Source organism: Emydura macquarii, unplaced genomic scaffold (assembly GCF_026122565.2).
Source record: "Emydura macquarii macquarii isolate MOO-44397 ecotype Brisbane River unplaced genomic scaffold, CSIRO-AGI_Emac_v2 contig_18, whole genome shotgun sequence".
Taxonomy (NCBI): Eukaryota; Metazoa; Chordata; order Testudines; family Chelidae; genus Emydura; species Emydura macquarii.
Window position 1 is genome coordinate 2,604,517 of NW_027130155.1, and position 22,662 is coordinate 2,627,178.

At 38.2% G+C, this 22,662-nt stretch overlaps 1 protein-coding gene across 2 annotated transcripts in view; it reads right to left on the reverse strand.

Annotated features, from left to right (window-relative positions):
- The window catches only part of TIPARP (TCDD inducible poly(ADP-ribose) polymerase), a 54,685-nt gene that overhangs the window by 8,724 nt on the left and 23,299 nt on the right, over positions 1 to 22,662 (reverse strand). For both annotated transcript variants that reach the window (XM_067548299.1, XM_067548212.1), the window contains exons 2-3: positions 20,265 to 21,264; positions 85 to 253 (exon numbers count right to left, since the gene is read on the reverse strand). In XM_067548299.1, the coding sequence (XP_067404400.1) occupies positions 85 to 253; positions 20,265 to 21,202 (1,107 nt within the window). In that variant the 5' untranslated portion in view covers positions 21,203 to 21,264. The remainder of the gene's footprint in view (positions 1 to 84; positions 254 to 20,264; positions 21,265 to 22,662) is intronic.

Sequence of the window (22,662 nt, forward strand, 5' to 3'; positions counted from 1 at the left end):
GCCCACTTCTCTCGAGGAATAGGAATAGGAATAGTTTCCAATAGGATTTTGGTCCAAAACAGGTTCATGGAAAGTTTTAGATACCTCTGAGTACTCTCTCCAGCCAAAGTGGTCCCTGCAGAAGTATTTCCAGACTGTGTAGTAGTTGGAATTGGAACTGGTGCAGGATGGTGTAGACAGCCTCCGCATTTGGTCAAATTCAATGGTTTCATACAAGTTCATAACATTCAGATCTACCAAAAACTCATGTCCCCTGGAAAGAATAAGAAAAACAAAATAATTCTCAATTTTTAATTCCTCCGTGAACACCTTGGGGGAGATGGGTGGGAGAGGAAGACTGAAAACAATGCTATTACAGCATGTTTCAATTGCACCATGCTTAACCATTACTAGCAAGCTAAACTAAGCCGGAACTCTAAACACTCAGGGTCAAATTCTATACTCAGACCATGCACAGCTCCATGGTCTTCAACAGGGCTGCATGGGATGTAAGTGAACACAATTTGGGCCTCCCTATTTAGAGCCAGATTATGACAAAACATGGCTGTGTACAACATGGAGCTGTACCATCTTGTGGCTCTGGGTGGAGGGTCAGGAAATTCCAGAACTCCAGGATGTGTACCTACTACTCCATCCCTTATGATGCTGCAGGATGTTTCACTCTCTCTGGCTGGCCAGTGAGGAGGAAGAGCAATGGAGCCATGACCCCACCTTCTCTCCACCTGCTTTGTAGAAAATGCTAGGACAGGGTTGTCACTGCACTCCTCCTCCTATTGTAGGGATCACCTACTGATTGCTTGGAAAGCAGAAGAGGGGAAGGCTCCTAGTTCTCTCCCTAACACACAAAAAGGCTACAGGCAATCTAACCCTTAATATATTTATTAGGACACTGGTGAAGAAATATTGTATAAGCATAGAAAGAAAAGAAACCTTCCTACTCCAGAGATATTTGTTCGCTATAGATGAGTTATAGAAAGATCAATATATGCATCCTTGACATTTGTAGCATACTATCTAAGCAAGTACATCAGACAACCATGTTTGATGAAGCAGCCAAATACTATTCAAAAGGTTATTCTTGTGAAAGTTAGTGCTTCAGGGAAGAAGGGGTAATGTAAATGTCTCCAGATGAGGAGCATCTGCTGCTAATCCACCAGAGAGTTCAATTATCTTTCATCACATATGCAGCAGAAAAGAACTGGCATAATATGAAAAGGAAAACTAATTTCACTATTATGAAGCTTACTCAGAAAAATATTTGCTTTTTGTTCTGCTAGCTATATTGCTGCTACAAAATCAACACTTCAACATTCAACTTTACATAAAGCGATCTAGTGCTTTCAGAAGTATATGAGAGAAAACTGATATTACCGATCAAGAGTCACAGCTATATTCTTTACCTCAAGGAAAACAATATGGCTCTGTTATGCTGATGTAGGAAACACATTTAAATGTGGCTTCAATGTGGTTCAGCAAAAATGGCTTCTAACACTATTTGACCAGCCACTGTTGAGGGAGATAACCAACGTTTTAAAAAATGTTTCAGAAACCATGCTTTAGGCAAACAATCCCCACTGGCCAGCCAAACTGTTTGAAACCAGTTTCAGAGAAACAGTAAAGATGGTATTGATCCTCAAAGTTTTGAACTGATCCAGATCTAAACATCTCTCTCTAATCTGAGGGTATTTGGATTTGTGTTTAAAAAGGCTATATCCATCTAAAGTCTTGAGGTCGCATCTCCAGTTGAAGCTGTATGTACATAGTTCCCAAGCCAGTACCGACGGCATATGAGAGTTTTCTTGCAAGAAGACTACAGAATGGGGCCTACGCAGGGGTTTTATTAAATTATGAACTTCACCTGTCATTGATAACAGCCTTCAAAGACCTTAAAATATTCCATATTCTTAATGAATGTGTTATGGTTTTTTTATATAACATATTTATAACACAGATGTGAATAGCTTCATTTACAGTTGTGGGCTAGAATGTTAGATTATAACTCACGTTGAGCAGCACCTTACTCCTTGTGTGAGCATATCACAATCTAGTCCCTAGGTTGTAAGCTTTTATGAGCAAGGGAGATGTCTTATCTTTGTTCTATAAAGTGCAGTATGAATTTACGGAGATACATAGGTGTTTAGTAATATAATAACAATATTTCATCTTTGGCAATTTGCATATTTTCATAGCAGTTTGAGAAAAGATGTTCATGGGAATCCCAGCAACAAACAACATAGGTGCACATACTGGACTTTCTGCCTACTGCTTTGAAAATGACTCCATTTTCTATAGACTGCCATAAAATTAATTTACAGCAAATTTCTGTATTGTCATCCAACAAATAAAATAAATAAATAATAAAAACCAGGTAACTTAAAATTACTGCTTATTAGTCAACCGAGAAATACTTCAAAGGTCAGTGGTTTATTAGCAAATGGGAGCTTAAAACTGGACATTCAAAAGAAGAATGATTCCACAGGGCCATAGATTATAGTTTATAGACACAGCTTTATGGGACTGAAAGGATACACCAGGCACACCTCTATCTGTCCGTATAAAATAATGCTCAATTCCTGACAGGCCTGCACAAAGCTGCTTGCACAGTGTCACTCCACTCTGACAATGGCTAGGGTTAGCATATTTGTCAGCTAATGCTGTTGATTTTCACTTATAAACTATTTATACCCTTATCACATTTTGATAGTTTTTCATTAAAAGCTAATAACTCAGAAGGAATGAATCTTTTGAGAATTATAAACATGGCATTTAACCCAATGTAAAGTATTTCTTTCTTGCATTGACAATAGCCAGCAAAAATATGGGTAATATTTGAAAAATATGTAGTTTATTTAATAACTCTTGCATGTTAAACCCATAAAAAACCAAGTGCCGTATTTGACACTTGTCATGGCAAAAGTGATGGCTATTTAAACATGGATTAGTGACACTTTATTGATTTGCTTGAGAAAGACAGGAAAGACTGCATACCATTTCTATGTACCTTTCCATCTGTGGGATTTTACTGGTTTTCTATCAAAGTATCACAATGAATGGGTCTAAATCCTGAGAGGTGCTGAATAGACGCAGCAGTTATCTTTGAACTCCCAATAGGTCCTTTAACTGCACAGCACATTTCAGGATTTACTATTATTTTTTATGCGTTTGTTTGCAGTTGGGCTCCTGAAGTGCTAGACATACAAGAAGGGACAACGGCTCCTGTTCCCAGTCCAAGGAATTGGCCCAGTGTTATTTGGCTAAATGGTTCATAGTATTGTTTTAGCTTAGCTCTCTTAGTTCTTCAATATGCTTTTATATAGTCTTCAAAAACAGGTAAGAGAAAAATATTAAATGACCTTTTTACAGTTCTACCAGGTGCTGTATCCTAAACACTTGGCGCCAAATTCACCGCTTTTCTAACTCCACTGAAGTCTACATGAGTTTCATCAGGCATGAATTTGGCCCATTCATTTTCAGAGATGTTTGATTCCTGGCTGAGAACCTTTAGTCTCACTGCAGCAGCATAATTGTGTGTAATAAGAATGTCGCCATCTGGTAAACTCCACCTCTCTAATATTTATAAATTACTACATATAAGGCACATTTTGCCAAGTCAATCAATACTGTTATCTAAAAGATGTCATGGTATAGCAGTGATTCTAAAAGGAATTCTGTTGAGAAGACAGTATAATGTGCAGAATCTCTAGAATGATTAACCATTTGTTCTCTACATGTATTGCCAACATATGAAATCAATACAACCTGAATCTGGATACGAAAAATAACTAAATCCTGACAAGGAGGCCTATTCTAATATATTATGCGTCATCTTATCAGTACCTCCTCCTACCCAATGAAATCTTACACTAATTAAATCTGATGATCCATGCATATTTTATCAATGCACAGTGCACAAACATCCACACTGATTCAGAAAATGGGTCCCCTTATCCAGCATTATTTAAAAGTAACATTCAATACTTTAGATAACAGTCTGTAGAAATCAAACATTGGGTGTAAATGATAAAAAATACACCCACTGATAAGAAAATCAGCACTAGCTGTAATAAATTACCAATGCAAAGCTGTTGAAATTCCTCTGTAGCAGGGAGCACAGCTCACCTGCTGGTGGATTCTCTGTACCTTAAAGTCCTTAAATCATGATTTGAGAACTTTAATAATTCAGTCACAGGTAACAGGTGGGTGGGTTAGGTTCTGTGGCCTGCATTGTGCAGGAGGTCAGACTAGATGATCATATTGGACACTTCTGACCTTAGAGTCTGAGTCTCTATAGAATACATACTTTCTGAAGTGAAAAAAATACCTTCCTTGTATGCAGTCATTTTGTTCCACAAAGACAAGCTGCAAACTATTTTATTTGAAAACAATGTGTGAAATCATGAGGAAATAATTTCTGTTGAAAAACCGAGCTATATTATGATCTGAAGTATTTGCAAGCAGCATTGTAAATGTGAATTTGTGTGTGTGAAATTTTTCATGACAATATTTGCAATTCTGTTTCAGAGGATTTTTGGTTTTTTACCTTAAAATATATAAACACTCACCTTTATATATTTTTACACAACAACTCATCTTTGAATAAAATACCTACTTTTGTAGAGATCAAGGTTTTTTTTTGTTTTTTCTCTTTCAAAATAGGATTGTTTTGGAATAAAAAATGGCCCCAGATTCACTCCCAATTTGTCATATTTTGAAGCCAAAGCACATGACACATCACAGTTTTTTCCGACAAAATTCAGCTCTATTCACAAAATTGCAATGAAATGCAAAAAATATTGCAATTTTTAAAATGTTTGCTGAATTATTCATACAACTCTGGTATTACATCAGTATTTTCTTTGCTAAATAAAGCTCTTTACCTGGCAGATATTGCTGATTTTACTAACATGATTATATAGTGGACAAGGGTTTGCAATAGCCTTATATCAATGCAAATATTGTACAGAGTAAAGCATAATCCAAAATCACAAATAGCCATCTTTGCTACCCAAAATGTGTTTTCTAGGCCATATGCTAATATTCTGAGCCCTCCCTAAAGTGTCACATATGTGATTAAATTCCTAGGAGGATCAAAGTCCTAAATGGTGAATGCTGCTAAAGAAATTTCACAGGCACCCAAACCATGGCTGGCTACTGATTCTTGACTTTGATGTTTCTAATAACTAAGGCCCTACTTAACTTCGATATTGTGGAAATTGTGGATTCCTCAAGGAGAAGTTACTCACCTTGTGCAGTAACGATAGTTCTTCAAGATGCGTGTTCCTATGGGTGCTCCACTGTAGGTGTGCCTGCATCTCTGTGCTGCTGATTGGAGAACTTCGGTAGCCTTTGAGCCTGCACATGCACTGTGTCTCTCTTCATGCTGTGCCACAAGGCTAGGCACCACATATGGGCTAAGCATCCTCATTTCCTTCTCTCCAGCAGAGACATATAGTGAAAACTCTGAAGTAGAGGGGAGGAGGGCGGATAGTTGAGCACTCATAGGGACACACGTCTCGAAGAACCATCATTACTGCACAAGGTGAGTAACTACTTCTTCGAGTAGTGTCCTTATGGGTGTTCCTCTGTAAGTGACTCTCGAGCAGTATTCCCCTTGGAGGGCTGGGATTTCAGTGTCAGGTTAGTCTGAGATGATAGTACTATGGAGCCACAGATGGCATCAGACGCAGAGTCCCCGGTGATTGCACAATGTTCTGTGAAGGTGTGGACTGACACCCATGTTGCTGCTTCACAGATTTCTAAGATGGGGACATTCTTAAAGAATGTGACAGATGAGATCAATCTCATGGAATGTGTACAGATTGAGTCCGGAGGGGTCATGATACAAATTTGGTAGCACTGTCTGATGCAATTTGAGATCCACCTGGAGAGTCTTTGGGCTGATATCGCTGAGCCCTTAGATCTTTCCGCCATGGAGAGGAATAGTTTAGGGGACTTCCTGAAGGCTTTTGCCCTATCGCGGTAGAATGCCAGGGCTCTCCTGACATCTAAAATATATATAGCCTCCATATTATCTTGGTGAGGCTTAGGGTAAAAGGCAGGAAGGTGAATAGACTGATTTATGTGAAATGAGGATGTCACTTTAGGGATAAACTTCAGATGCAGCCTGAGTGTAACCTTATCTGGGCAGAACACTGTGTATAGGGGATGCGCCATCAGCACTGCTATTTCCCCTATTCTTCTAGCCAAAGTAATTGCAATCAGAAAGTCCGTTTTCATCGAGAGGTATGCTAGAAAACGGATGGCAATAGGTATGAAGGGAAGCTTAATCAGGCCATTCAGCATTAGGTTTAGGTCCCACGAGGAGGAAGTCAATGTTGAGGGAAGAGGTTTTTTATTCCCCTAAGGAATCTTTCAGTGGTCGGGTGCAATAATACTGAGTACCCCTCTATGGGCTGGTGAAATGCTGCAATAGCTGCTAGGTGGACCCTGAGAGAGCTCAAAGATAACCCCCAACTTTTTTTAAGGGTCACGGCCTATTCCAGAATATGTGGAAGAGTTGCTGACGCTGGAGAGATTTGTTGGGACATGTACCAAATCTGGAACTTGGATTTACTCTGCAGGTAAGTGTGTCATGTGGAGGACTTTCTATTGTGTAGTAGAACATCTTGCATGTCTTTTGAGCATGAGTTTTCTAGGTGCTGGAACCATGTAGGAGACATGCTTTGAAGTGGAGGATCCCCAAATTGGGGTGTATGGCATGCCCCTTGTCCTGAGAAGGTGTGGCGTGGCTGGAAGGGAGATCAGTGAGTACCTTGCGAGCTGCATCAGGTAAGGGTACCAGGTCTGTCTCGGCTATGTGGGAGCAATCAAAACTTTATCTTTAATAGGACCTTCAGCAGAAAAGGAAACAGAGGGAAGGTGTAAAGAAGGTCCTTGTCCCACATAGACACACCTACAGTGGAGCACCCATAGGGACACTACTTGAAGAAGAATATTAGGCTTTCACCACAATTTTGACAGTGGCAGCCCCGGCCACCCAAGAATGGGAACCCCGGCTCTTAGCTTTGGGTTGCGGACAGTGGAAAATCGCAGAAAAGTAATAATGGACTTTATTATCGCAAATAATAAAGTCCATTATTACTTTTCCACAATTTTCCATACCTTGTCCGCAACTCAGCTGCAATTTTTTACAATCATCCCTCATTTTAAGTTGGGCCTTACTAATAGCTTATTTAACTGTGCTGAAATACAGAACTTGACAAACACTTTCAATTATTTTACACGGTGATGAGAAATAAAGAAGTACCATTCAATATTGATGAGCTGAATGAGAGGAAAATGTTATTAGTTTTAGGGAAATATACTGAAACATGTGGCTGCTTCAGCAGTGTCTTGATTACACCAACGTACAGACTTACCGAGTCAACTTTCCAAAACTCGGCATAATGGCTGCAGGTGGAAAACTCTCAATTTGAGTGCACAAATCATTTAACTGCACAAGCAAATGGGGACTTGGAGTTTTTCTTATAACTTTTCTTCTGATAGTTCTTCAGCCAACTTCAGCCGTAGAAAAAGGTCAATTTATTCTTTTCCATAGTAACTATGAATTACATTGTCATATGCTGATCCAATAAACTAACTTGCAATTACTTTTTTCCCCTTACATCCGTAATTATGGAGAGTCTATCCACATCTGAGTCTGCAACTTGGTCCCATCGTAAGTCCTATGTTTAACATCCTTAGGACTCTGGCTTGCAAAAATAGCTTGGCCTGAAAATTGCTGTTTACTCTGAAGGCTAAGGAGAATTTTTTTGCAAAGCTTGCATTAAACTAGTCAAATTATTTCTTAGTTTTAGCTCACTATTGAAAAATCAGTCTGATTTTTACTGGTGTCCAATGTTTCATTGTATTTCTGTAGCTCAGTGGTTCCCAGCCTTTTCCATACCAGACTCACCTCCCTTTAGCAATAGGAGAAGCTCCTTAACAATTGTTGGCAACCCCTAGCATCCAGCTCAAACACAGAGTATTCCTCCCCCTTCAAAAACATTCTTCTTAATGGATAAAATAGGTTGTAATTAAGAAAATTTAGTAATGATCAGTGTTATCTAATTGTAACGGTCACAGTATGTTCTGGGAATTTTGTCTGCCCTCTGGTGCTTGCTGCAGCTTAAATAGAACATAATTGTCCTCCTATACTCCACTATGGCATTCATGCTTAGCAATAATAGTACAGGGCTATATTTCTGAAGCTAAAAGGCCAAGGTTCTAGAGCTGGCTGTGCATGGTTGTGTGGTACATCCAATCATTGTGGGTATTTTGGGGGATTTTATTTAAGTGCCTATATAAGCTGTGGATAGCTTTAAATATTTACTTACCTTTCTATAACTATTTCCGTATTTTGAAATGCTTAAGCTTTTTCAATTGTAACATTTGCTGGTATTCATGCATTGCAATCTTAACACAAGTCCACAAAGTTGTCTGTTAATAGCTCTTCACTTAAAACATTTCTTTCTGTGACTCAAAAAAGACCTATTACGAGCATATGTAATGCAGAGCCCAGAAACAAAATTAGTTGTGATTGATACAGGATTACATTCCTAGTTTTAGCTCTGAGATACTTGGTGATCAAAGTAAATATGACAGCTGTATCTCTCAACTGTGCAAAGCCAAAACATGGGACAAAGATCCAAAATCAGTGATGTAGGAAAAATAAGAGTGGGATACACTCCTCAGCCTAAATTACTTGATGTTTAACCTCAGGATCATGATTCAATATTTCTGATGTAAATAATTAATAATGTGAGATTGCAGCAGGGAAGTGCAGGACAGATAAACGTAGATATAAAATAAGAGTGGTTCTACATAATGTATAATGGACAATGTTTGGATTGGGAATTAAAACCCATCCTAGTGGAGCAGGAATAAAGTGGGTTCCCTTTCAGCCCCTCTTTGAACTTTCCCCAAATGATTAATTCCACGCAATAGAATCCTTCATGTTCTAATATCATTCCTGGATATATTTTATTATGAGGAAGGGTACTGTTGGTGATGAGATCAAAGAACCATCCCAATAAATGTTGGTCAGCTCATATTATTCAGTTTTCATCTGGAAGTGCCACTAGCAGGAATAATAGGAAAGGGAATGGTGGAGATGATAGTTTGGTAAAGGTTTGGGAAAGAAGGAAATTCATTTGAACACTCTGCTGGATCAAGAGGTACTCCCATTGCATATTTAGCTGTTCAATGTATAACCAATAATAAAATAATACTTTGTATTTCTATAGCACCTTCCAACTGAGACAGTTAATTAAACATTAACAAACCGTGCCTCATAGCAACCCTATGAGGTAGGTAGATATTATTATCCCCATTTTACATCCAGAGAAATTGAAACATGGAGATGACACACTTAAATGACTTGTTCAAAGTAACTCAGCAAATTAGTTGCAGAGCTAGGAAGAGACCTCTTAATAACCTGTCCTGTACTTTAACCACCTACTATATCATGCTCTTTCTTTATAAACGGCTGTTTAATGGAATTTTATTTACATTATAAGAATAAATATTCTATACTCTCTTCAGTGAACACATCTTAAGTGAATATATGTATATTGCATACACATAAGGAGGGCCAAAATCTGTACTCAGACTGTGAGGATTCCACTGACTTCAATGAAGTTGCCCCAGTGCAATGCAGAACGGAATTTGGATCACTGTTCCTCTGCACCCAATCCATAAAGAATGGCAATGAAGCCATATGAAGTCTATTTTGTATTCTTTACAGAAAGCTTCTCATGCACCTACTAAAAGCAAATTAAAATCACATGTTGCTCTGTTCAAGGAATATGGCCCTCTAATCTTCCTGATGAACTTAAATTTAATGAGTGAACCATCTATGGACTATCATTGTAACCAGGCGATTGTACCAAATATACTATGTACAAACAGAGGTTTAAGATTTTTTTTTCTCAGAAGTAATGTGAAAAAGTATGTGGGTTTTAAACTCTGCGCCTAAATTCAGTTACATGTCATGAAACTTACCACATGTTAAGCAACAGAAAAACAAGAGGTGCACTGATCAACAAAGATCTGTACAGGAAATGAAACTCAGTTCCCATCAGACCAGCTGTGATATGAAGCAAGATTAAGAGCTAAACACTATCTAAAAGGATGTAAGTGTTGATTTCCTCTCTGTGACTAAACCCCGCTCCTCCCTGAAGTAACAAAAGTCTAAAGCTATTCAAGAGACCAACAGATCAGCTGGGTCTCCAAACAAATATGAAGTCCTTCTTAAATGCTAAAATTTGCAAGCTTGATTAAATCAAATTCAGTCAAATATAAGTCACAAGAATACTGGTTAGGTATTCACACCTTCTGGGTAGCCCTGCCAATTTTTAAAGTGAGTGCTATTTTCTGTTATTCACAGCAAATAGTTATGGAAAGTTGTAAAGTGAAATCCAGTCCTGTGCAGATGGCAAGCACAAAGTTTATGAACTACTTAAGCTGCACTGTATGAGGCTGAATTTCACGCAAAGTGAATTATTTTAGTAAGATTTTCTAAGCCAGGTTGCTGGTAGTTTTAAGCATCACAGCCTCAGATCCTGGAAGACATGGGTCCAAATTTGCTCCCATTGCAATAGATATGGGCCCAGACACCATAATGAGTAAGTACCTGATCCAAAACCCATTGAAGTCAATGGGAATCTTTCCAATGACTTCCGAAGCCTTTGAATCAGGCCTTAAATATGTATATTAGATGAGAAGCAGAGTAAGTTCTGCTATTAACATTAATAAGAGCAGGACTGGACATCATGAACTGTAGTGCCATATAAACTAAAAGAAAGGGCAAAATTCAAAACTATTGTAAGCAAGTGTAATTCCAAGAACGCATCAGAGTTGCACCTAGTTACACCAGTCCTGGATTTGGCAAAGGGAGAGACTGGATGAGATATTTCAGGTTTTTAATTTTGCAATATTTTCATGATCTACCAAAAAAAAAAAAAATGAAAAAGGTCAATTTTCAAACCTGAGTGGCCAAAGTTAAGGTCATAAATACATATCTGGCATGTTCAGCATGATTTTCAATGGTGCTGAGTGTCTGATACTCCCACTGATTTCAGTGGGAGTTGTGGGGGCTTAGCATTTCTGAAAATCAGGCCTCTCTTACTGAAATACTTGTACAGTATCACAGCTCACAGGATCTGAAAATTCTATCCAAAAATAAGTAATTAAAACCCCCACCAGAAGTAACAGCTAATGATTATTATTCCCATTATTCTGCAAATGGTGAGCTAGGCATAGAGAAGTTTTGTGACTTGACCAAGATCACACAGGATTTCAATGGCAGAGGCAAAACTAGAGCCTGAAATCCTGACTCTGAAGTCCTCTGGTCTGATCAGTAGAGCTATTCCCTCCCTTTTAAAGCCTTTCAGGTATTTCCCACTCCCAAATAAAAAACAGTCATTGCAACACATGGCCTCATTTAGCAAAATGTTGCGAAATATCAAGCCAAATATTTCTAATGAGTCTTAACAAACAGAATTTTTCTCATGGTTTTGATAGTGTAGCAGTAGCGCATGTGATTGGGTTTTGGGTGCTCCCTATCAGAGGAATGAACAACATCCCCAAAGCCGCAATATCTTGCATTAGAGCAAACGCTAACACTAAAGATGGCAAAAATGATGTTCACTCATGATCTTATCTTTATTTCAACATTCTTAAACTATAAAATGAAAGAGGACATGTGACAGGAAGTGCAGGAAATTATTTGGTGAGTATTTTGCTTAATCTGTCCTCTCACCACGTCACACAGCTTCTCTCAACTATGACTGTAAGCCATGCAGATCATATACAGTAAATAAAATTCAGTAAGAGACAACATGTCACAGCAAGCAAAATTCACCCCTAAATTTGAACCTCCATCAACCATGATGCAAAACTTTTATTATCTGCCTGTAAACCAGTTTTATTACTTTCCACAAGCTTTGCAAATATTCATCAGACTAAATGTTCTTTTTTTTTTTTTTTTTTTAATTCTTTCACAAACTGGGGGAAGAGGAGTGGGCCAGAGTTTGTTGTTTCACTGTTGTAAATCTGGAATAACTTCAATGGTGTTGCTCCAGATTTACACTGGTGTAACTCAGATGAGACTCTAGCTTCTAATTAATACAACGCTGATGTCAGACTTATGCAAATCTTCTAAACATTACTGGATCTACTCGGTTTCAGTGTGCAATTCCCAGTTGTCTCTTCTATTTGCATTCAAAGATTTATATTGAAATACACAGCTGGGGTAAATCAGTATAGATCCATTGAAATCAGTGAAGGTACTCTGATTTACACCAGCTGAGGATATGGCCTGCAGAGTTTATGGGTCAGATTCACTCGAATATTCTGGTTTCTTTGCACCACTCTGGTGACACAAACCAGTCAGAAACCAAGAGTAATTGACCAATAGGCTGGGCTCATGGCTGCTTTGTATCACCAGAATGGGATAAAAGCAGCCCAAATGAACCAATGAATCTGATCTAATATTTTTACTCAAAACATTTAAAAGTTAATAATTTTTTCAAGTATTTGTAGATCCTCAGATGAAACACTACTCAATAAGTGCAAAGTTCTGTCATTAACAAACACTAATGTGGGCCAATTTTTTAAAGCTCAATGCAACAGGTGCACCTGCAGGACTGCACACCTATCTGTTCAACCCACAAAATCTAACATGTGCACAAGCTGTATAAATGCACATGCAAGAACCCTTCACATTCAAGTGTGGGGTATCATCTGCACCTGTTATACCAAGCTTTGAAAATCTGGAACAACAGATCTGATTCTGCTCTCACAAAGGTAACAGGCAGGAATAACCCCACTAAGTCAATGAAGTTACACTGTTTTAACTGAGAGTGGAATCTGGCCTGTAAGTCTACTCACCTCAAAGAGGTGGTTTATTACAATACTGTACTCAGGGGAAAAAAGAGTAACACATTCATCAGAGTACTTCTGAATGATTGGTTTCTGCCAAATAAAAGGGCACCTTGTACCTAACATCTTGGGTCTCATGTTTGATCCATTCCTTGTGATGCCTATCCTTCAATTCATCATCATTGGTCAAGTAGGGTGTTCCCAGTAAATAAACAGAATATAACAGCTAAGTATAATCAAGGAGACAAATTCTCACTTGCTGTTAGGAAACAGGTAAACAGAGCCCTTCCTTACCTCCCTTTTTTGCCTGACTCTTTATACCCTAGCAACAGTAACTATATACGTTTGCAAAATAAGCAAGGTTTCAGCTAAGCAATCAGCCTTAGAACTCTGACCTGTTCATTTGGAAACATAGTGAATCTAGAGACCATCTTTTTATTTTGTCAAGAATGGGCTAAATTCTGCCCACTGGAATATTAGTACAACTCTATTGACTTTGATAAGATTGCATCTTTCTACTTAACGGCTGAATTTAGTTCTAATGTGTGTGTTGCTATCATCACAAAGTACTATCAAGCCTAATAAACTATCAGATTTTTCTTTGCACCTCCCAGGAATAGGCTAATGTAAACCAATCCAACTTTTGACTGTTGAGATTCTCTACTGAAAGCTAATGAATCATAAAATTCAAACTCATCCTTGTATATCTGAACCAAATGAGATCCATGAATCACTTATTCTTAACTGACATTTTTTTGTAAAGAAAAATAATGAATAAATAATCTTAACAACTGGGTCAATGGTTGTTAGATGCACTTTCCCATCCATTATATATGCCAGTATTCTTCCCTTAGAGTTTCACACAATGTCTATAGCTCTATGTGAGCAAAGAAAAGATCACAAATTATTTTATAACCTCATAGTTTATAATGTGGACTTTAACAAATGTATTGTAAATATGGATTCTCACTGAAAGGGGAGTGATCAATAGTATTCACATCTTTTGTACAATCAGCTGCCATTTTCTTTTTTTTACCACCCAAATAAGTATAAATATTACAGAGAGAAATTAAAAAGAAACCACAACAATGCAAGGTTTATAACTTATTTGATTTTTTTCATTTTTCTGATAAGAAGCCAATGAAAATTTAAATGCTGAGGATGAGGGGACTGCCTTCAAGGATAGGTAACTGATAATTCACTTCTAAGTTACCAGTTTGAATCTAACACAAATCAGTAGAACCAAATCATTAGAATCTGAAAGCTGTCTTGTGCCCTATATAGAATGATATTAGTGATATGTGTGCAATACAGTCCCAGATGGTAGAGTATAAATCCTCATTTGGTGGTGGAGTTTCCGCCCACTGGTTGCAATTTAAAGGTGTCAATATCAAGTAAACTACTACCGCAATAGGTACTCAAGTTGATAGCCGCATCAGACTGGCCAAGGACTGACCAGGTAAGGGAAAAATTTAACTCTCACTGCTAAATATTAGAACTTGTTAGAAAATGGAATTGCCATTCCATAGACAATTCCAACATTTCAAAAAAATTTCACAATTTCCCATGAAATTAAAATTCTGAAAAATTTGAGATTCAGGAAGACTGAAATATTTTGCTTCGATAATGTTGGATCATTTTGTTTCAGAATATTAGAATATATAATATTTCATATATATAATAAATGCATTATTAAAATAGAAAAGTCAAAACAAAATTAATCAAAATGATAGTCAAAACAAAATAAGAAATTCAAATTCATTTTCTGTCAAAAATGTTGAAATTGATATGATTCCACAAAAGATTCTGATTTCAACAAAAATGCGTTTTCAGATCGAAAACTGTTCCATCTAAAAGCTCTTGACCAGCTCAACTAAATATGATCTCTCAAAACAACATGGAGGCATATTAGAAAGGTGACACTGGGGAAGCTGCTCTGTGAATATGCAACTTCAGTACCCAAGGCTTTCAAACTGCTTCAAGAGCAATACATTCATTTTTAAAAGATATAATGGGTAGAATTTTCAAAGCACCTAAGTGATTTAGGACCCTAAGTCCAATTTTCAAAAGAGATTTAGGCAACTAGGCAGAGACGACCCTTGCCTGCCAATAGTGGGGGGAAAGAGTGAGGGCAGCTGGCTTCAGCAGTGTTACTGAGCAAGCTCAGTCCATGTGAGCATGCTCAGTACAAGCTAAGCTGCAAATCTGGGGGGCATGTGATCCTGCATGCTCCCCCCACCTCCATGCATCACCTCTGCAACTAGAAGTCTGTCTCCTAAATCACTTAGGTGCTTTTGAAAATTCTGCCCAATATCAAAACTTCATGAATATTGAAATGAAACTAGATTTATGACAAACAATAAAATTATACCAAGTGTATTAGAATTTTATGGTGGATGATCAGTTACAAATCAATAAAGTGGCTACTGACTCTGGGGGCCTCCGTTTTTGGGTGGCGAACTTAGCATCTCAAGTTTGGCCTTCAACTGAGATACCCAAAATGAAAGGCCATTTTTAAAAATTTGGCTGCAAGGGCCTGCTTATGCAGTCCATATTCATATCAAACTCCTATTGATTTCAATAAGCATTTGGTCTAAGTTAAGAGAGGACTTCAGGATAAAGGCCCCAACTAAACAAACTATTTTAGTGAATTCTTTTCTGCTATTCATCCTTAATGAACTGCACTGGTTAGCAATTACACAATATTGTGACTGCTGGGTTACCTATAAACAATTCTTCCAAGCAACCTGATTTAACACTTATAAATCTTTGTTTTTAGAAAGGATTGTTTTATTACCATAAGTACACAAGGAACAGACTGACCTAAACCTGAAGCCAGGTGACAGCTGCTCTCAAAATTCCAAACTGCTCATTGATGCAAAAGGAGAAAGGGAATACATGAATGATTGCTGCTGATTCCTATAACAATTCTGCATGGGCCTTGTAACATCTCCAGATTTTTATAGCTAGAAGCCAATTAGTTTTATTTCATATGTAAATGGTAGTACAATGAGTGGCAAATAAGAATTCATTGGCCTACATTATCATAAAGCACAAAACACATTTTAAAAAATCACTTCACACACTTCTGGCTTAGAGTCTCTCTCTTGCTTTCTCTCTAGCAAAGAATTTTTAAAAATAAATTCAAATCCATTCAGCTGTGTGTATTCAAGAAATATCAAGAAGTCACAAGGCACTATAAATTTCAGCTGTTCTCTCATCTCTGGTATTATCAATAACACATAATGAGTTATCTCATACATCGCAACAGCTGTGCAGATCAGAGAGATAACTTGTTTAATTTAACTATTCAAATAAATGGATCCAGTCAGAAGTCCCAAAAGGGGTAAAAGGCTTCTATTTGTCTATAAATAACTTTAGAACTATATGGAAACACTCTAACAACATTTTTTAAAATGTCAGAGGCATATGTTAATATATATTTTGTCCAGTTTTAGGGAGTTTCTGTCCAGTCCTTTAATGGAGGATTGTCACATGAACAAATGAAAAACACCACGAGCAGCTCTTGTCTCACAGTAACTTGGAATGTGAGAAGAAAGACGAGTACAATTCAATTGATGGCTAGAAATTCCACTTCATGAAGGATGTCTCCTTTCTAAACAGAGATGCTGGGATGATCAGCCAAATGAGGGATTGGCTGAATATTACAGGGTGGTTTTATGAAGAACGTAATGCAATAAGTAATGATAAATTTAGTTCTGAAAAGCTGATTAATATAGTGCCTTTGAACTTTTTCCATTTTCTGCAGAAACAGATGCATGATTTATACAGCACTGAAAAAAACAAACAACCCTGCTTACTCTGAAGCCAAATATTATCCTTTACAGAAAGGTAACCTAAAATATCATAGCCTGGGCGCACACACACTGGAAAGTGGTACTTGGCATTGTTCTCTCAAATACATAGTCTGAATTGGGACATTTTCCAGGGCCTCTTCTTACATGTATAAGGAAGAAGACTAAGTGCTTGTGAATTTTTGAATCTGCAGAAATTCATATCCCCAGCTACCTTAGAATTGTTGCTATCCAAACATATTGAAGATTTAAGAGAGCAAAACAGAGAAAGCCCATTTATGATGAAATTATATATTCAATTGGAAGCCAAATTGCAGTAACTGAAAGTCTGTGGCATCCTTATTACAAGGAACTAATTAAACAAGTTCATTCGCTATATTTCCCATTTTAAGATCATATTCCCTTAGGTAAAATCCAATAACTGAATGTGTATTTAGGTGAGCAACAGAACATAATACTGATGAGGAGAAAGATTCGTATAAATATATACCTACAGAATATATTTCTAATTTAGATCTTAATCCCTAATTGCGCCAGTGGCTCAGATCTATGAACTTTTTTGAAGCTCTGCACAGTGAAGATATTCTGGATACAGAGTGTAATAATGAGTACCTAAGCCATGTAAACTATGTTCAAAATAAGGGGGAAATAAACAATTACCACCCTCTGGTTCCTAGTGAGGTTGGTTTCTGCTTGGCCTTTCTTGGACATGCAAACTGCTGAACAGACATTTCCTTGTTTTATGCAATCTGCATAGATAGGCTTGTAAAGCTAGTCTGACCACAAGAGATTAATAGCTTTAGCCAAATAATGTGGTAACCATGTGAACCATGAGCTGCTCTAGCTTGTTTGTGAGCCTCTCAGCAAGGTTCAACATGCCGCTATCTGCATCTTGTTGCCAGGAAACACAACATCGCATTGGAATACAGGAAAAGTCAGGTTGCAGTGACCACAAGTGAACTCCATGAAGACTCATATTGACCCCAAATAGTCCATATCCAAAGCATTGGGAGGTTTCTCTGACATAAAGAGATGTTTGTCATACAGAGCTTCCTCCTACACTACAACCCCTAAAAAGCCTTTTTTTTTAAAACGTAAAAGTCTAATAGAGTTTTTCAGGATATCAGATTCTTTTTCAAAACTAGAAGTCCCAATGCTGAGTAAGTTCTGTGTCTAGATTCATGCAGATAATTATCTTCTGAGGTAGATAGATTTCTCAAGGAACTAAATAGTTGGATGTACAGCATTTGCTAGATCTTAATTCCACAATAACATTTAACATAAGTCTTTTAATAGAAAGATACAAGATGTTGCAAATTGCTATAGTATATTAAGCCTTATTCTGGGGCCTAATTCTGTAGTATTGACTAAGGCCACACTCCCCACCAAAATCAATGAAGACACTGAGGTAAAGACAACAGGATCAGCAGCTTTCTTTGTTCAGCGGCAGTGAGAAAGTTTAGCAACTAAAAGGCATTAAACTTATTTATACTCTCAATATGCTACCTTCTTCTTTAATCCCAAAAAACTAAAATGGACAGTACCCACAGACAGGCTGTTGTTTAAAATTGATCCATTTCTGTCTCTGTACTTCAGCAACACAGTCTCTAGCTGGCTATAGAACATTCAGTATAGTTCTGATCCAGCATTCCTGGATTTTCTGGGATTACATTGCCTCTCTCACTTTACTCATGGCAACAGAACATAATGTGTTTGGCAATAATCCTGATAAATTTCTTCCTGACTAGTTTAGACAGAAACTCGATGTACCAAAATGCCAAAATACTCACCAGACTGGAAATCTGCATCATAAGCGTAAAGGGAGAGGACATTAGTCTGCCAGTTTTACAGTCTGAAGGTGGGAAGATTAAAATGGCTGTGAAGGTTTTTTTATTTTGTTTTAATTATTCACACCGACACACTGATTTAGAATAGCCATCTCATGTGCGTAGCAATGGAATATGTGAAGGTTTGTTTTCTTTTCTTTTTTTTTAAAGGAAAACTTAACAAGGAACTTTTTGGTTATTAGCAGAGCTCAGATTTTAGTTACTTAGATCTGTTTTTATTTCCATGCTCTCTTTTTTTTGGCTAATTTATTTTCAATTTTCATAGACAGTTACACACAGTTTAAACTACCTAAAAAAAAGGAAGCCACAACATTGTAAAATTAAAATATAGTGGATTCTATTTATAGAAGTAAATGGGAATTTTGCAATTGACTTCAGCGGGAGCGGGATCAACCCCAAAGTGAGAACTGAATCCGAATAATATTTATCCTCTTGTCTTTGATTTTCAGAAAAACAATACACTGACTACAAAGGAAACTATGACTTCTAATCTGCAGTTTGACATTCCTAGGTGAAATTGCTAAAGCTGGAGAATAGCACTTTTAAAAGTTTTGAATAAGAATGCTCACATTCAAATAATTAAGTTACCACCAAACATTCTTTACTAGGTGAAATGTACACCATCCCTAAGTTGAATGGACCAATTGTTTAATTTGAAAAGTTGCTTGGAATGTACTCATGAAAAATGTATTTGGAATGTATGTGGTAAACCTGGATTCACACTGACTGAAAGCACTGCTGTATCATTCCTGTCTGAATCACTTCGAATGCTCAGTTATTCTGTTGTCCTCTTTAAACAGCCAGAAGTGAGTAAGTAGTTCCTAATGCAGAGACAAGTTTGAATTCAGGAGCTGATGAGCCAGTTCTGAACAATACGTGCCATGCCAACATTCTCTGTTGCGCCTGCCAGTTACTATAGAATATAAGCTTTTATTTTTCAAAAGTTTCTAATCCCTCTGGCATGAAGAAAACCTTCTAGATGTAGACCTGTGTGTGTCTGTCTTACTCAGCCTGCAAACAGGAAGACATATAATTAAATTTTTAGGGTTGGCTATTGACTAAAAAGGGAGTATTCCCACTAACTTCAATGGGCACTCTTATTGACTTAATGGGCTATGAACCCTAGCAGAGGTATGAAATGACCCCATTCATGTCAGCTGGCTGTTTCACTCAAGTCTGATAAATATCACCTTGATCTTTTTAGCAGAAGTATTCAGATGTTCCAGTACTGTGGACTGAGTTTGGGATTATAGCCAGATCTTGAACAAACAGATTATCACCATTCTTCTTCCCCCAACCTAAAATTCCCTTCAACATATGCTGTTCCCAGGTATTGTTATTTATTACTAGAGTAGCACTGACAATATGCTGCATGCTGTAAAAGACAAAGACAGCCACACCCCTGCAAAGTTCAGTCTAAAAGTCAGATAAAGAGAAGACAGGAGGGTATTTGGAGGAGAAGGAATAATTTAAAGGGTCTGGTAGTGGTGTGTCTCTGGAGGAGGGTAGAACACTTCTAGTGTTGGAACTTTTAACACTCAGCATATAACTGACAAAAAAATGGTTTTCTACACAGGTTTTCCAACTAGGTCAATAAATATTGGCATATTTTAATATCTGTTCCCCAAATATATGGGAAACCGCATTCAGTTTTATTTTTCTTAATTGCTGTTTAGCCATGTGCACTTGGCTTTGCTAGTGAGTGAATGCAATTACCTACCGGTACTTCACTTTGATCCTGTCATTGTCTGGGTTGCAGTAGAGTCTTTCCAGATGCTCCTGGGAGTCATTGGTCACACTTTGCCAGGTCTGAGTAGCAGTCCTCCTGATCTGCCAGTGATATGGCAACACAGTGTGATGCTTGGGACAGTCACTGCCATAAAGACAAGTGCCTTGCAGAAAATCCACACAGATCTCTATCCCATCCTCCTGGTGGGTGTGATATTGCAGCTGGTTCAAGAGTTCGAACACAAGGTCAAGTGAAGCCTCCTCACTTTTGTCCTGGAAGAGCCCAGCATTGAATTCATCATTTGGGTTCAAATTGTACTGCATCAAGCAGCTATTCTCTTGGAATAACCCAGATATATAGCCTTCCAGTATCTTGTCTGGGCACACTGGACAGGGGGCAGCATCACCAGAGATTGAATGAAAAGGGTGATGCTGGAATGATTCATTAATGGAATCAGCAGCAGTCCCAGGATTGGTTTCTGATGGGAAGCCCTGAACCCCAGACTGAACCTCCTGCTCAGGGTGGCCAGGGGGAGGATGGGTCTCTGGCATTTGTCCTTGCACATCTGGAGCTCCTGGCATCAACATAGTCACATTGTTGCCTGGCTGGGGACAAGGGGCATTGAGTCCCAGGGCCTTTTTCACAATGGGTTCACATAAATTGCTATGACCTCCACTTTGGCCTCTGGAGACAAAGACCCCTTCCAGGGTCCCAGCTCCCAGCAAACTGGTGAAGATTGGCCGCAAAGCTGTAAGAGTTTCTGTGTCCAGCCTCTTCTGCACTTGCTGCTTCTTCTTGAAGCAAGGCTTCACTGGCGGGATCTTATCAGACAGCCCTGTCTGGGGGGGAAAGTCCTCTGAAGGAGGGCATTTCATCCCTGGACAGTGGACCTGCTGCACAACACAGGCTGGCTCCAGTTCAGCATCCATCAGACACAGATTCTGCTCTCTCCAAGTCACTTTCAAATTCCCAGAGCTTCAAAAGAACCAACCTAGGGCAGAAAGGAAAACAAGACAGTTAATCTCTCTAATTGCTCATGGTTGACAAGAACAAGATCACTCCTGGAGAGAATTTCAAGACAGCAATAGCAAACTCCTCCCCCTTCTGTGTCTGTGGATAGCCCCCAGGCACCTAAAGCATGAAACCAACTAAACTCAGACTAATTAATCCCAACCACACACTTGCAGTCTTCTCACACACAGAGTCTCGGATACACACTCAGACACGCACACAGTCCCGGGAGGGGGCAGGGAGAACTGATGCCCTTCTTCCCATCCGGATGCTTATTACTAAACAGGGCTTTGGCTCATATTTTATAGAAGTAAGCACTGCACTGTTCCTTCTCTCTCTCTCTCTCTCTCTCTCTCTCTCTCTCTCTCTCTCTCTCTCTCTCACACACACACACACACACACACACACACATCTCTCTCTCTCTCTCTCTCTCTCTCTCCATGCAGATACATTTTCTCTCATACAGTGTCACACGCCCACATACACACACTTTTAATTCCATTGAAGTCAATGGCAAAGCTCCCATTAATTTCAATAGGTGCCAGGATTTCACCTTTAGTCTTTAAACAGTACTGCAAATACTTCCAGCATTCCCTCTCACCACACAAACACACATCACTTAAGTCTCAGACATGCCTAGACACTCCCACTTTATGCCTGGATACAGCCTCACACAGTCCCACATGCCCATATACTCTCTCACAGTCTGACTCATACACACATACTGCACTCTAGTCACCCTAGTGTGACACACCAACAAGCTCGCCTGCCTACTGCAGGACTGTCCAGCTAGAACTGCACTGCTCAGGAGAGGGTATCAAGAAGTATGTTAATTGCTCAGGAATAAGAGAAACATTTGTATAAAAATAAAAAAGGAAATGTTAATTACTAACAACAGGAAAAAACCAAAATGTTTCCAAAATGCAAATACATAATACATTTCTAGTGGGTCACTGGAAGACAAAATGCTGATTTCTTAACCAAGAGTTTGATAATATTTGATTACATTTAATTAAAAGCTATTCAAACGCACCACATGTAGCCTAAAATTTTACTGTCTCGTACATCAAAGATTATGATTTACTGACAATATATATCCATTCAAGTGAGAGTAACTGATTCTGAAGTAAAACCCCTGAAAACTCAGATATTTTTTTCATGCCGAATGTCTGTTCTGCAAAGTGATCTAGTTTTGGTTGCATCTTTGTTACAGTAAAATATCAATTTACCAATACTTCATATTAAATTGGGTATAGTGTTATCAGAACTGTCAGGAAAAAGAAAATAAAATTAGGAAAATGCTGTTGTGTCCTCTGATTTCAGGTTCTTTGGGTTACTTTAAAGGTTACTCTACCTGTCTGCCAACTAGAACACAAGT